The sequence below is a fragment of the Gallinula chloropus genome (assembly GCF_964237585.1).
Source record: "Gallinula chloropus genome assembly, chromosome: 3".
Classification (NCBI taxonomy): Eukaryota; Metazoa; Chordata; class Aves; order Gruiformes; family Rallidae; genus Gallinula; species Gallinula chloropus.
Window position 1 is genome coordinate 94,776,849 of NC_140087.1, and position 12,138 is coordinate 94,788,986.

The 12,138-nt window shown below is 34.8% G+C and overlaps 1 protein-coding gene across 1 annotated transcript in view; it reads left to right on the forward strand.

Annotated features, from left to right (window-relative positions):
• Positions 1–12,138, forward strand: part of EYS (eyes shut homolog) — a gene marked incomplete at both ends in the record, with an annotated part of 784,773 nt that overhangs the window by 634,739 nt on the left and 137,896 nt on the right. Inside the window, one exon of the mRNA XM_084261159.1 lies at positions 428–581. Coding sequence (XP_084117285.1) covers positions 428–581 — 154 coding nt within the window. The remainder of the gene's footprint in view (positions 1–427; positions 582–12,138) is intronic.

Consider the following 12,138-nt stretch of genomic DNA (forward strand, 5'->3'; position numbering starts at 1 on the left):
AAAGGAGATGTTCTCTTATAAGTTTTTCTTTTATAGTATGGTTGAAAAGCTGAACAAAATAGCAAATCATGTTACTGTAGTATTTTTGTGATTGGCTTTATTGTCACCTTTGTTCACCCTAATGATACTGCCAGCACAGAGAAAAGTTCACCTTAGACTAATGTAAAAATCTCTGTAGGGTTTATGCAACTACAGTCTTATAAAAGTAATTTTGTCTTTTTATTATTTTCTTTTACATTGACCTGTTGCCTGCTGTTGATAGAGTCTAATTTTATTCTCACAATCAGTCAGAGCCCTGTATATGGATAGAAGATTTCTCAGTATCACACAGGCATTATGACTGGCAGTGACATTCAAGTAGTGTGGAATATTTTTGGCGGATCCTGTGCTTTCAGCGGTGTGACTATCTCCATTTTTGTTTTCACAGCTAGTGAAAGGAATTTTGGAGAACAGTTTCTTCACTTGTACCTTGTGGAGGGAAGACCAACGGTTCGATTCAGCTGTGGAAACTCTCAGAACATTCTGACTGTATCCGTCAATCAATCCATTAGCAAGGGTACTCTCATCCCTATCACAATAAGGTAAGAACTTGCCACCATGTTAGACTAAGGAGTTATATATTGACCAGTACAGTATGACTTCAATTTTTTTTGACAACAAGAAAACAAGTCATACTGGAAAGCAAAGTTGTACACATATTCAGAAACTTCTTTCATGAGGTAGTATCCTTGATTGAAAACGCATTTTACTTCACACAGTTCAGTTGGAGAATTTATGAAGCACTCAAACTCCAGACACTTTGACAGATATATTTTGAGAATTGAAACAATCTGAACATAAAGTAGGAGAAAAAAATATGTAGCTCCTAATTTATTCTTATTAATTTACATGTTGTATAAATTAGATTTGTCATCAGAATCCTAGTGCTAAATATAGGATTCATTGTTTAATTTTAAGATAAAAAATTAAAAATAAGCTTGCTAACATACCACAATGCAGTAAGCTGCCATATTTACAGATGCAGGTGTACTGTCAGAAGTACACAATAGTTCACAGAATGGTTAATTTAGAATTTTAGATAATGGAATGGTATCGGCTCTTGGTACTGGATTCATTCTTTTCTACTCATGGAATTTCCTATGTGCAAGTTAGGAAAGAGGTAAGAATGAAATAATATAGATGTGTTAAATTTATATTAGTGACATGAAAATAATGGTGAAGTATTTAATGTTTACTTTAAAAATACTTCAGAAATAATTCAGACACCCACATAAAATTGCAGGTTACTGCAATTAAGATATTAATTTATTTATTGCATAATTAAAGTATCAGAGCTAATTACTGCACATGAACTTAGAACCATTTGTGATGTCAGGGAAGTTACTGTGCAAGTTATTAAATTAAAGGTAGTTTTAGCCAGGACATTTTTTGTTATTAGAGGATTGGTATATGAAGGAAATTGCAAAAGTTTCCCTGAAACTTTCCCATCTCAGAATTAGTTTTTACCACCAAAAATATAAAATGAAAGCCTAATCTGAAGAATTTTTGTATTTGCCTTCCAAATTTTTCTGTATGACGTGAATGTTCTGAAATTCTGAAATCCTGCTCAGGTGGTTTGATGATCTCAGCATACAGAGTACATTGGTTTGGGGAGAAAAGACTGTTTAGACTTTGTTGGTTAGATTTTTTTTGCTCATCCCAGGAACTTTACCCTATTATTTTGAAAATGAACTTGTTAGAATGTAAATATAAAACCTCTATTCAATATATGGAAGGATGAAAGGATCTGCCATTTCAGAAACTTTCATTTCCATTTTATATTTCTTCTCAGTGACAGGTCTGTGCATTAATACTCTTATGCTTGATTTAAAACAGGGTTTTTTCCTTTTGTTCTGTATTAGTATTAATGACTACTATTAAGCAAAGCCACATAGCATACATTCAAATTGAGTTACTTGTTATCTTACAGTGTATTAAATCTCTTTTAGAATTTCTGTACGAATTGTGAATGTTTACAAAGGAAATTCTACCCCTTCCTCCCTGTAAATCAGCAGATAAAGATTTTTTTTTCTCTTAGAAGATACTAGACAGAAGTATACATCTCAATACTAAGTTCTAAGTTTGTTTTTTAATCTCAGAGGCTACTTTTTGTGAGACACTGGTCAGCTAATTTTCTGCAGTGTATTAGCTGTGGTAGCATTTTCTCTGCTTTGTAAGATTAAGACATTAAAATGCTGTACAGATTTCAAAGCTTAAAAATAATTTAACAATAAATACAGCCAAGTGGCATTTAAAAATTGATTCTAGTTATAGAGTTCAATTTTAAACTGAAAAATAAATTTGTTTCCCTCTTTTTTACCTTAAAATTAACACCTGTATATTTATGGCTTCATTCTCCATGTTGTTATACTAAAAAGTAATGACAGTTCAATTTACACATTACCTTTGTTTACTGGAATTTATACTGCTACCTTTAAAATAGTGGCATACTAAATAACTTGCAAGGTGTGATTGTAGACTGTGACTGGTGAGGATTTACATGCATCTGAGTTTATGGGCTTGGCCTTCAAAATGACTAGTGATTATTCTTGTGAGTCCTTCCAAAATGTAGAGAGAGCAGTATATCCTTCACCAAGCAGCAATAAAATTGTAATCCTTCAGCAATCATCCTTAACCTCTGCCAAAGGAAAAAGCAAACTTGACAAGGCATTTGCAGCCCCCCAGGATCCTGTATCATAGGATGTAAAATCCGAATCCATGACAAAACTGTTGATTTGTGTTCTCTTAGTGGCTGTTGAAGATAGATAACTCTACAGATAACTATCTGTCTGTTTTACCTGCAACATTAATGTTTTCCCCCTGTAATGCAGGAAAAGAGGCAAAGACCAGAATAAGGATTTTCGTTGCTGTTTTTAAATGATCCAATTGGGAGACAATATTTCTGTTAAATTTGACTTTGAATAAGGCCATATGATCATATTTGATGGATATTCTGGTTCTGGATGCAACTAAGGCTCCAGTGAATAAACAGCATAATTAACATGACCAATAACATCTATAGAATCAGATTGTAAACTTTTTATTTCTAAATCCATCATACAGAGGAGGCTACAATATCCCCATAGTTTACAGCTATTTCTTTCTCTTACCTAGATTATTAGTTTCCTTAGATATGGTCATTTATTTCAAACCTGATGAAGATCAAATGAGTTTTAAATGTTCATTTATTGTCTTTACAGCCCTTGTGAAATGACAGCTTTACAGAAAAAAAAACCCAAAACAATCAAAAAATAAAACTATGATTACTTAATTTTTTGCTTTGGCTAAATAATCTGCAGACATTTTTCAATCCAGTTTTATTCATTGTTATCCATTTCTTTTTATTTTAGAATTATCTGATTGCTCACTTTGAAAATGTGCGTTTGTTTGTGTTTCATTTTTGTGATTTCCTAATTGAGATTGTATTGATCTTTTCAGTTAAAGCTGTGAGAACATACTTGAGATGTAGTTTGGTTTGCTATTATAGATTTATTCTCTAAATTATTTTAAGAAAATTACTTCAAATACATTTTATTTCATGTGTGGGTTCTGAAATATGTTTTCCTCGTGCAAAATTTGTTGTACATTATTTGTGATGAAAGTGACAACACTGTCACTGGGACCAGATGGTGTTTCTTCAATTCATTGGTTGAAGGAAAGTAACTTTAACAAGCAAGAGATAGAGATAATCAAGTCACCATTTTGATTTTTGTGGACAATGAGATGGATCTTTTAGAGAGGAACTACAGCTTTTTTAGCCATCTTAACACTTCCCTTCTCTAAGAAATAGTTGTTTTATTATATTTCTTTATAAAGTTTGTATTGTCCGTTATGGACAGTGATGGGGGACACCTGATTCTTTTCTGTTTAGTAGATTCTAGGCAAGCATTATTTAAAATCTTACCTCTATAGGATAGTGTGACTCTTCCAACTTGCTTACCAGCAGAATTGCCAGATTTTTTCTCCTGAATTTAATGACCATAGTACCATCACCACAGAGCTTTATTGTTGTATTGTGTTCATTAATATTTTATTTATCTTACCAAATGTAATTATATCCAGTTTTATGTCATGCTTTAATTAGTGGTATGGGTGAGAGCATTTAGTCATGGCTAAGAAGGGCACCTTTAGCTGTCTGTAAGAGCATTTATTTGTTAAATGAACTAGCCGGTTAATGTGGTCTAGCCAACTCTACCCTAGACTGTGGAGCTGCACAGAAGTTTATTATTTCATCTTCATGCTTCAAAAGCATATGGCTCATTATGAACTTTGGAAGTCCTAAACATGTTTTTGTACCTGCACACGGAAACTTCCACGAGACATAATGTACTGAGTGCAAACTATGTGTCATGTTGTACCTACACTTCTGCTTCCTTCTTTTCCAAAGAAGGGACAGATGTTTGAACTGATCTTGTCTTTTATTGCATGTGCATTATGAAACTGTGTTTTAAAAAGAAGATCTAAATCACCATCCATATAATCTGTTGACTCATTTTGAGTCAAGAGGTTTATCTATTTCATATCATAATTACAGAGACGTACATGTTTTAATATTACATACTGTTAAGTCATCATTTTATTAGTATTTATAGGTGTCAGGTGCTCTGCATAGTGTGCAAGTATTACTGAAAATTACTTTAAATCAATAAAAGAAAAAATTGTTGATTCTCTGATGCTTTGCTGTGATTTCCAATGTTACCAGTTACCTAGGAATGCAGAAAATTTTTTATGTGACAAATTAGAAACAAGTGAGCACCAATTTGTAAAGGTCACTGGCTTTGTATCTCAGCAAGTATATAGTACAGCCTATATATGTGATGTATGGAAGGCATTCTGTTGTCTTCAGATACTCCTAAACTTCAAACTTGCAAAACTGAGTTCTGATATAGTCAGTTAGGTGATGAATGAGAAATGGAAACATATTCTGGTAGATAACTTGAGTCAAGTGTTGCCATCATCTTATCACACTTCTTTCCAAAATTCTTTGAAAGTTAAGAATGAAAGCAGTCTGAGAGGGATTTAAGAATTGTTATTCTATCATATGAATTCATAAAGTGGTAAAAAAACTGATGTAGATGTAGTTTTGAAATGAAATCTCTCACATACTGTGTATTTTAATTTTAAGTCAATACGTAGATGAATCATATGCACAGGGATGTTGTGTTGCATAAAACACAACACTAGATTTAATAAACCTTGAATGAAATTTGGAATAACTTTTTGAAGGACTCTATATACAACTATATATATTTATATTTACTGTTTTTTCTATAAAAATGGAAAATCATTATAACTCAGCATAAGTCTTAGTGGGACAAAACCTAAAAATGTCTGTCATAGCGCTGATTTTCTACTGAAATTATGTAGAGTTGATGATGATTTATCAGGCCTTGTAAACACAGTAGTGAACTCAGTTAAGTTTGTAATGTATATCTATTTCATAAAATAATCATCACATTTGTCACTGTAAAGTAGGAAGGATTGTGCATTATGTGCCAATGTAATGTTTGTTCTCTGAAAATCTTTATGGCAGTTCCACAGAATCATAGAATAGTATGGATTGGACAGGACCCCAAGGACCATAGAGTTCCAACCCCCTGCCACAGGCAGGGCCCCATCCAAGCTGGCCTTGAACACCTTCAGGCATGGGGCATCTGACACCTCTCTGGGCAACCTGTTCCAGCGCCTCACCACCCTCTCTGTAAAGAACTTCACCCTAATATCTAATCTAACCCTTCCCTCCTTTAGCTTTAATCCATTCCCCCTTGTCCTGCCATTATCTGCCCTTTTAAAAAGTTGATTCCTTTCCCGTTTCTCTGCTCCCTTCAGGGACTGGAAAGCTGCAATGAGGTCCCCCCCGCAGCCTTCTCTTCTCCAGGCTGAACAAGCCCAGCTCCCTCAGCCTCTCTTTATAGGGGAGGTGCTCCAGCCCTCTGATCATCTCGGTGGCCTCCTCTGAACCCTCTCCAACAGTTCCACATCCTTCTTGTATTGGGGGCCCCAGACCTGGACACAGTACTCCAGATGGGGCCTCACGAGGGCAGAGTAGAGAGGGACAATCACCTCCCTGTCCCTGCTGGCCACCCCTCTTCTGATGGAGCCCAGGATAGCATTGGCCTTCTGAGCTGCAAGAGTAATTCCATCAATCCAGCTGTTACACTTGGGTGGGTAAATCACTTCATCTGTTATTCAGTCTCAAAAATAATCCCATAATACATGTATTACTTCAAACTAGTGTGTATAAATTCTTGCATATGCAATAAAAATTGACCATTTGATGAAATACTGGAATCAATCAGTTAAATTATTCTGTGTGGCCTGGTAGCTGAAATAAATTTTAAAAATACTCTCATAAAGAGTATAGGAAAAAATGCTTTTTGTTTTCCTTTCAATTTCAGATTTTGTGAGCAGAACATTCAGTGTGTTTAGAAACATATGTTACTTTCTGAAACAATTTGTTTGCCTTCATTCAGCAATAGTATTCAGTATTTCATCAGTGTTTCATCAAAGCCAACAAACCAACTGCTATGGACATTCAAGCTCATTAGCTACTGACTTGAAGAGCAGATGTTTGAATATCTATACCCTTCATTCTCTGGCTTAGCCTAGGTCTTCTCAGATACGTTGACCTTACAGGATTATCTCAAGAATATAGAACACAGTATCACATGATTGTTTAGGCTGCAGGGGACCTCTTGAGATCATCCTGTCCAACATCCCTACTCAGAAGGGCTACATAGAGCATATAGGACCATGCCTATCCCTGCAAAATCGGTCAGCAACTCTGTACTCCTCTTGGATCACCTCCCTGTGCTTCCATGCCTTATATACTCCTTTTTCTGTCTGAGTTCAATTGGAAGGTCCCTGATCATCCCTGCAGGCCTACTGCTGCACTTGCTTGATTTCGTACTTGTTGGAACAGAGCTTTCTTGAGCTAGTAGGAAGTGATATTTGAATATCAACTAGGTCTCCCAGACAGCTCTTCTCTCCCTGGACATATATCTACTTCTACCAAGCAGATACCTGAAGAGACCAGAGTCTGTTCTCTGACATCCAGGGTTCTGGTCCTGAGTTTTGCTTTGTTCCTTTCTCTTAGGATCATGCATTATACCATCTCACGGTCACTGCAGCCAAGGCTGCTGATTTCCATGCTTCCATCCAATTCTTCCTTGTTTGTGTCAGGTCCAGCAGAGCACTTGTATTTATGAGCTTTTTAATCACCTGTGCCTTGAGATTGTCAATGCACTCTTGAAATCTTGAAATGGATTGAATCCTGCCATATTGTCCTTCCAGCAGATACCTAGGTAGCTGATAACTATTGATTCTAGCCCAAAATGTCAGGCAACAGTTTTTGCAATTGGCTCATGACCAGATCAATTGCTTCATTCTATGATGGAAGAACTGTAGATCCTATTACATTTGTTGATTTTTGTCTCCACAACAATGAGCAAAGCCTAGTAGACTGCACATACTAAATGGTATTTCTATGTAGATACGTGCAGACTACTGTCTTACTAGTTCCATGAAGTACATACTGAGTCTCTCACCCTCCTTTTTAATAGACTTATCCTCAACATAAATAATTCACTGAGCTCTTTATGACGACTGCATTATGGAGAGGGCAGAAGTGCCATGTGTTTTGGTCACGATTTTTTTATCTTCCCTAGAACAACGTGATATTTAAGAATTCAACTATTATTTTATTTTTAATAATTTCTTTCTGAATAGATTCATTCTTGTAAGTAATTGAATTTCAATCATTAACTGAGTTTGGATGGCTTATTCCAAAGTGGCTCACCACACAGCAGTTTGTAGTATATGGAGTCAGAATACTTTCATCTTTCTGTTCACAGTATGTCATTCTACTTTTATCTCAAATAAGAGAGATACATCACTACAGAAGTTATTATCTGCTGTGTTTTCTTACTTGCAAGTTAGGGAACTGTAATAAATGTCATTTGAGTACCTGCACTGATGGGAAACAATGCATTAAAGAAGGTTTAATCACTTCTGTTGCTAGGTGTGATGTTTTCTTTAGTCTCTTTCAAATACATTCATATCCATTTAAATTTTTCAATGGGAACGGAAGTGGCAGGCATCCAGACCTCTTCTCACAGTTGTGGTGATCAGTACTGATCATCATGCTGAGCTGGATTCCCGAGTCACAGATGAAATACTGTGACCTACCTGAAACCACAGAGGCAACATATGAAAGGCAAAGTATATTTACCATATTTCAAAGATAAAGATACTGAAAAAACTGTGAGGCTGTTGATTAGTTGTTATTTAAGAAAAATTCTAATGAGTCTCATTCAGTCCATCTAAAATTACCTATGTTCAACTTAGGTATCTAGTGTGAGTTTTTCTGTATAGCTATGTGGATTTATGGCAAAATTGAAAAAAAAAAAAACAAAAACAAAACTGTACAGTGCTCACACTGTTATTGCTCACTAGAACGTTTTTCCATTCAGATCAAGTTTGGCATCTTGTCTGTGTTACCTACCTCCATTGAAATGTAGAGATCAATGTTTAAATGAAGAACAGTCTGCACAGATTAAAAAAACAGGCTAGCAAACCGAAATTTGTTTCTCACAATCCTTTTCCCCATTCATAATCCTTTCTTTCTGTTGCAGTTACTGCAACTTCAATCCACTTGAAAATTCAAAGTTCTGATGTTGGGAACCTTAATGACACAAAGAATACATTTCATAAATGTCTGTAGTACCATGAATAATAGCGGTGCAAACAGTGGCAAAGTTATTTGAATTTTAAACAAATTTCTCTTTCTTAGGTCATGTTACTATAGTGCAGCTTCCAATCTCCTGTTGAACAAGGAATTTGAAAAATTAGATTTTGTTGTTAATTTTATGTAATCAAATTCTATGTCAAATCTTGAATTCTGTTAAATTAAATTCTGTCTGGGGGCAAATGCTGACTTTTAACTCGAAAAGATGCTCTGAACTTGAGTTTGAAATTGACATAGTAAATTCTTGTTTGCCCTTCAGTGTCCTGAAAAAAAAATAAAAGAGGGTATAATTTAACCTCCCTTCCTCAAGGTATCATCCACCAGAATTTAAACTTTTTACTTTGTAGAATAAGAGTTGCTGCAGATGACTGCATTTCCTATAAAGAAACAAGGATAGCTCTGACTTTTGTCTTCATTATTATCTGTTTTAAGAATCATAGAAACTATTATTCTATATTATTATCTGCTTTAAGAATGTAACCTACTTCATTTGTACTAGCAATGCTGCTAGAGGTTATTTATATTTATAAGCCGGTTCAACTTAGCATAAAAAAGCAAAACCAGGTAGCACACAAAAATCACAGTAACCTTCACAGTAGGTTTTTTTTGGATTGCATTAACTTTTGTAGGATGAACTAACTCACCCTAAAAGAAGGTATTATGGCAAATCCTGTGTCCTTTAAAGACTTTTAATATAACAATATATAATTTGAAAAATGGCACAAGAATGAAATTCTACCAATCGGTGGTTTTATTATCACAATTATAGTATCCTAGGAATAGATTTATTTATCTTATATATACATGTATTATATGTAAACAAAAACTGTTGTGAGCTCCTTCATTCAGGCTTGTGACAACAAGCCTGTGACTGGTGACTTCACAGCAGTTGAAGTTCCTAGACATTTCTATTGGAAATAGATATTGTTTCTTGTTTAGCAGTTATTTTTTTTGCCTACAGGCATAACTGTCTCATAACTACTAAAAGCAATTAATCATTTTCCACAAGGACATGCACATTTAACTTTTCACTATTGTATAAGAAATATGAATATTTTTTTATGAACATGAGTAAAAAAAGAAGTACTTCTGAAACCACTTCTCTGTTGTCATTGGTAATTCTGATATGAGACAAGCTTTGTCAGTCCCAATGAGACCCTGTATAGCCCAATGGTAGAATGAAAGTTGGTTTTAGTATTTCCAGTGGTTAAGGTGCATTTCTGGCCAATAATTTTGTTGCATTTCCTCCATCATACTTGAACATAATAATGAAAGTTGATGCTCTCAGTTTTGAGCACTGTTTTTATTATGTCCTTTTTTCCTAAGGTAAGTTGAACATTTCAGTAATACCCATCGTAACCCTGAAGCTCATTGCTGTCAGTTGATGGTAAAGAAATACCAAATGGTTCAAGACAGGATATTTTGTGTGTGTTTTCCTCCTGGAATTGAAACAGTGAAAGGAACAGAGCTAATGAGGGACAGATATAAACTTTGTCATATCAATATTCATACATTTAAACAAGATCTGATGTTCAATGTCCATGATAATCTCTAATGCATGTTCATTGTTACAGATATGTTGATAATTAGATATGTGAATATACTGTTAGTTTTTCATGCTGTAATCTTCACAAAGAATGGGTAAAGTACTGGATAATTTAGAACATTCAAACACCTTCCTGTTCAGCAGCCCCTCTTATCAAAAGTGATATAAACCATTGCTAGTGTAATTTTCAGAATCAACAATAACCAGAAAATCTAATTTTCCAAAGAAATCTCTAGGATTAATAATCACATTAAAGAAGAAACCGTTTCAATGCTCTTTTGATAGTTGCAATAGTTATTTGTTGTTTTCTTAGTGACTGATGTTGCTAACAGCAGTTATTAGTTCTGTGATTTTACTGAAGCTCTGTGTCACAATTTACTGGGTCTCCTAAAGACAATGAGCTGCGGGTTCACCAGAATAATGGTATACTTATAACACATAATGAATGCACATTTCATTACCGTTTATTTTTAGATTTGGCTTTGTGTTATAATTCTAAAGTTCCAAGTTTGGAAGAATCTGTATTTCTACAAGGAAAATACAGAAGATAAAAGTTCTGATAGTCTTTATAGCCTGGTTCCCATTTTCTGGATAGAGCTGCTTTGATTTGCCTTTCAGCAATGTTACAGCTAAAGCATTTGTAAGTGTTCTTTTTATTATATCATTGACATTCTAAACTGTGTTTAACCTAAATTTCCAGATTTTGCTACGCTTTTTGGAACTCTCCCTTCATGTATTAAAGGAGATCGTATTTTAACAGTGCATACTGATCCTTTCAAGTGTGCCATAGTGCTTTTTTTTATGCGTGCTGCATAAAGCACTGTATTCCAAGTACTGCTGATGTGATTGCTTGCTCACTATAGTTTGGATAGATAGATAGTTTCTGCTCCATGATCTCATGTGATCCATTTTTTGGTCTTCCTGTGGCTTGGTGAGACTTGAAACAGAAAAAATTTCAAAATACGTATCTGTTCCCTCTAGTCCAGGAAAAAAACAGGTTGCAGAGCTCTTGTGATCTGCTTGAAAGAAAGAACAGTTCTTTCACATACATGACAGTACAAAGGTATTTCTGTACTGCTGGAGAGACACTAAGGTACACTACGTGACACAATGCAGATATCTGTGATTTGAAGGTGAAGTACTGAGGCCTGAACAGTAGGCCCTGAATCAATGTTGACCTCTAGGTGAACCTCACAACCAAGCCACATATATGCATAGCATTAATCACATATGCAATCTATTAATAACCTATTTTAGTATGAATATTTATTTTATACCAATATATAAAAGCTTTTTGTAATACTTATCGTGCAACAATAAACATCAGAACAACCCTCTCTTATTTGGAGTCATGCTGCAAGGCCATAATGTTGGGTGTTTGGCCTTGTGAAGCCCAAAATGGAAAACAGAAGGGAAAAGCAGTCACTGGATTAGAGCGGGAATAATACAATTTAAAGTTCAGGATAATCTGGTATAATGAAAAATGCTTTTTCCATATTTTGGTTGTTTCCAATTTTTTTTCTTATTTATTAATTAAGTTATTTATTTATTTATTTCTGAAGTATATAGAATTCTGTAAAATTCATTAGCTCATTATCTGGTCATCCAGTGCTTTACAAGAGGATTTTTCAGACAGCTGTTTGGGTTCTGTTAGTTTGGCACAGGACATTGAATTATAGCAATAGAGTACACAGCCAAGTAGCTCATGAAGGTGTCACGTTGTCTTCTTTGTGAGACAATCACAAATGTGTACACTGTTGAGTATTTGTGAGTTCTGAAGAGCCTACCTCCCCAAAGAAAAAAATCT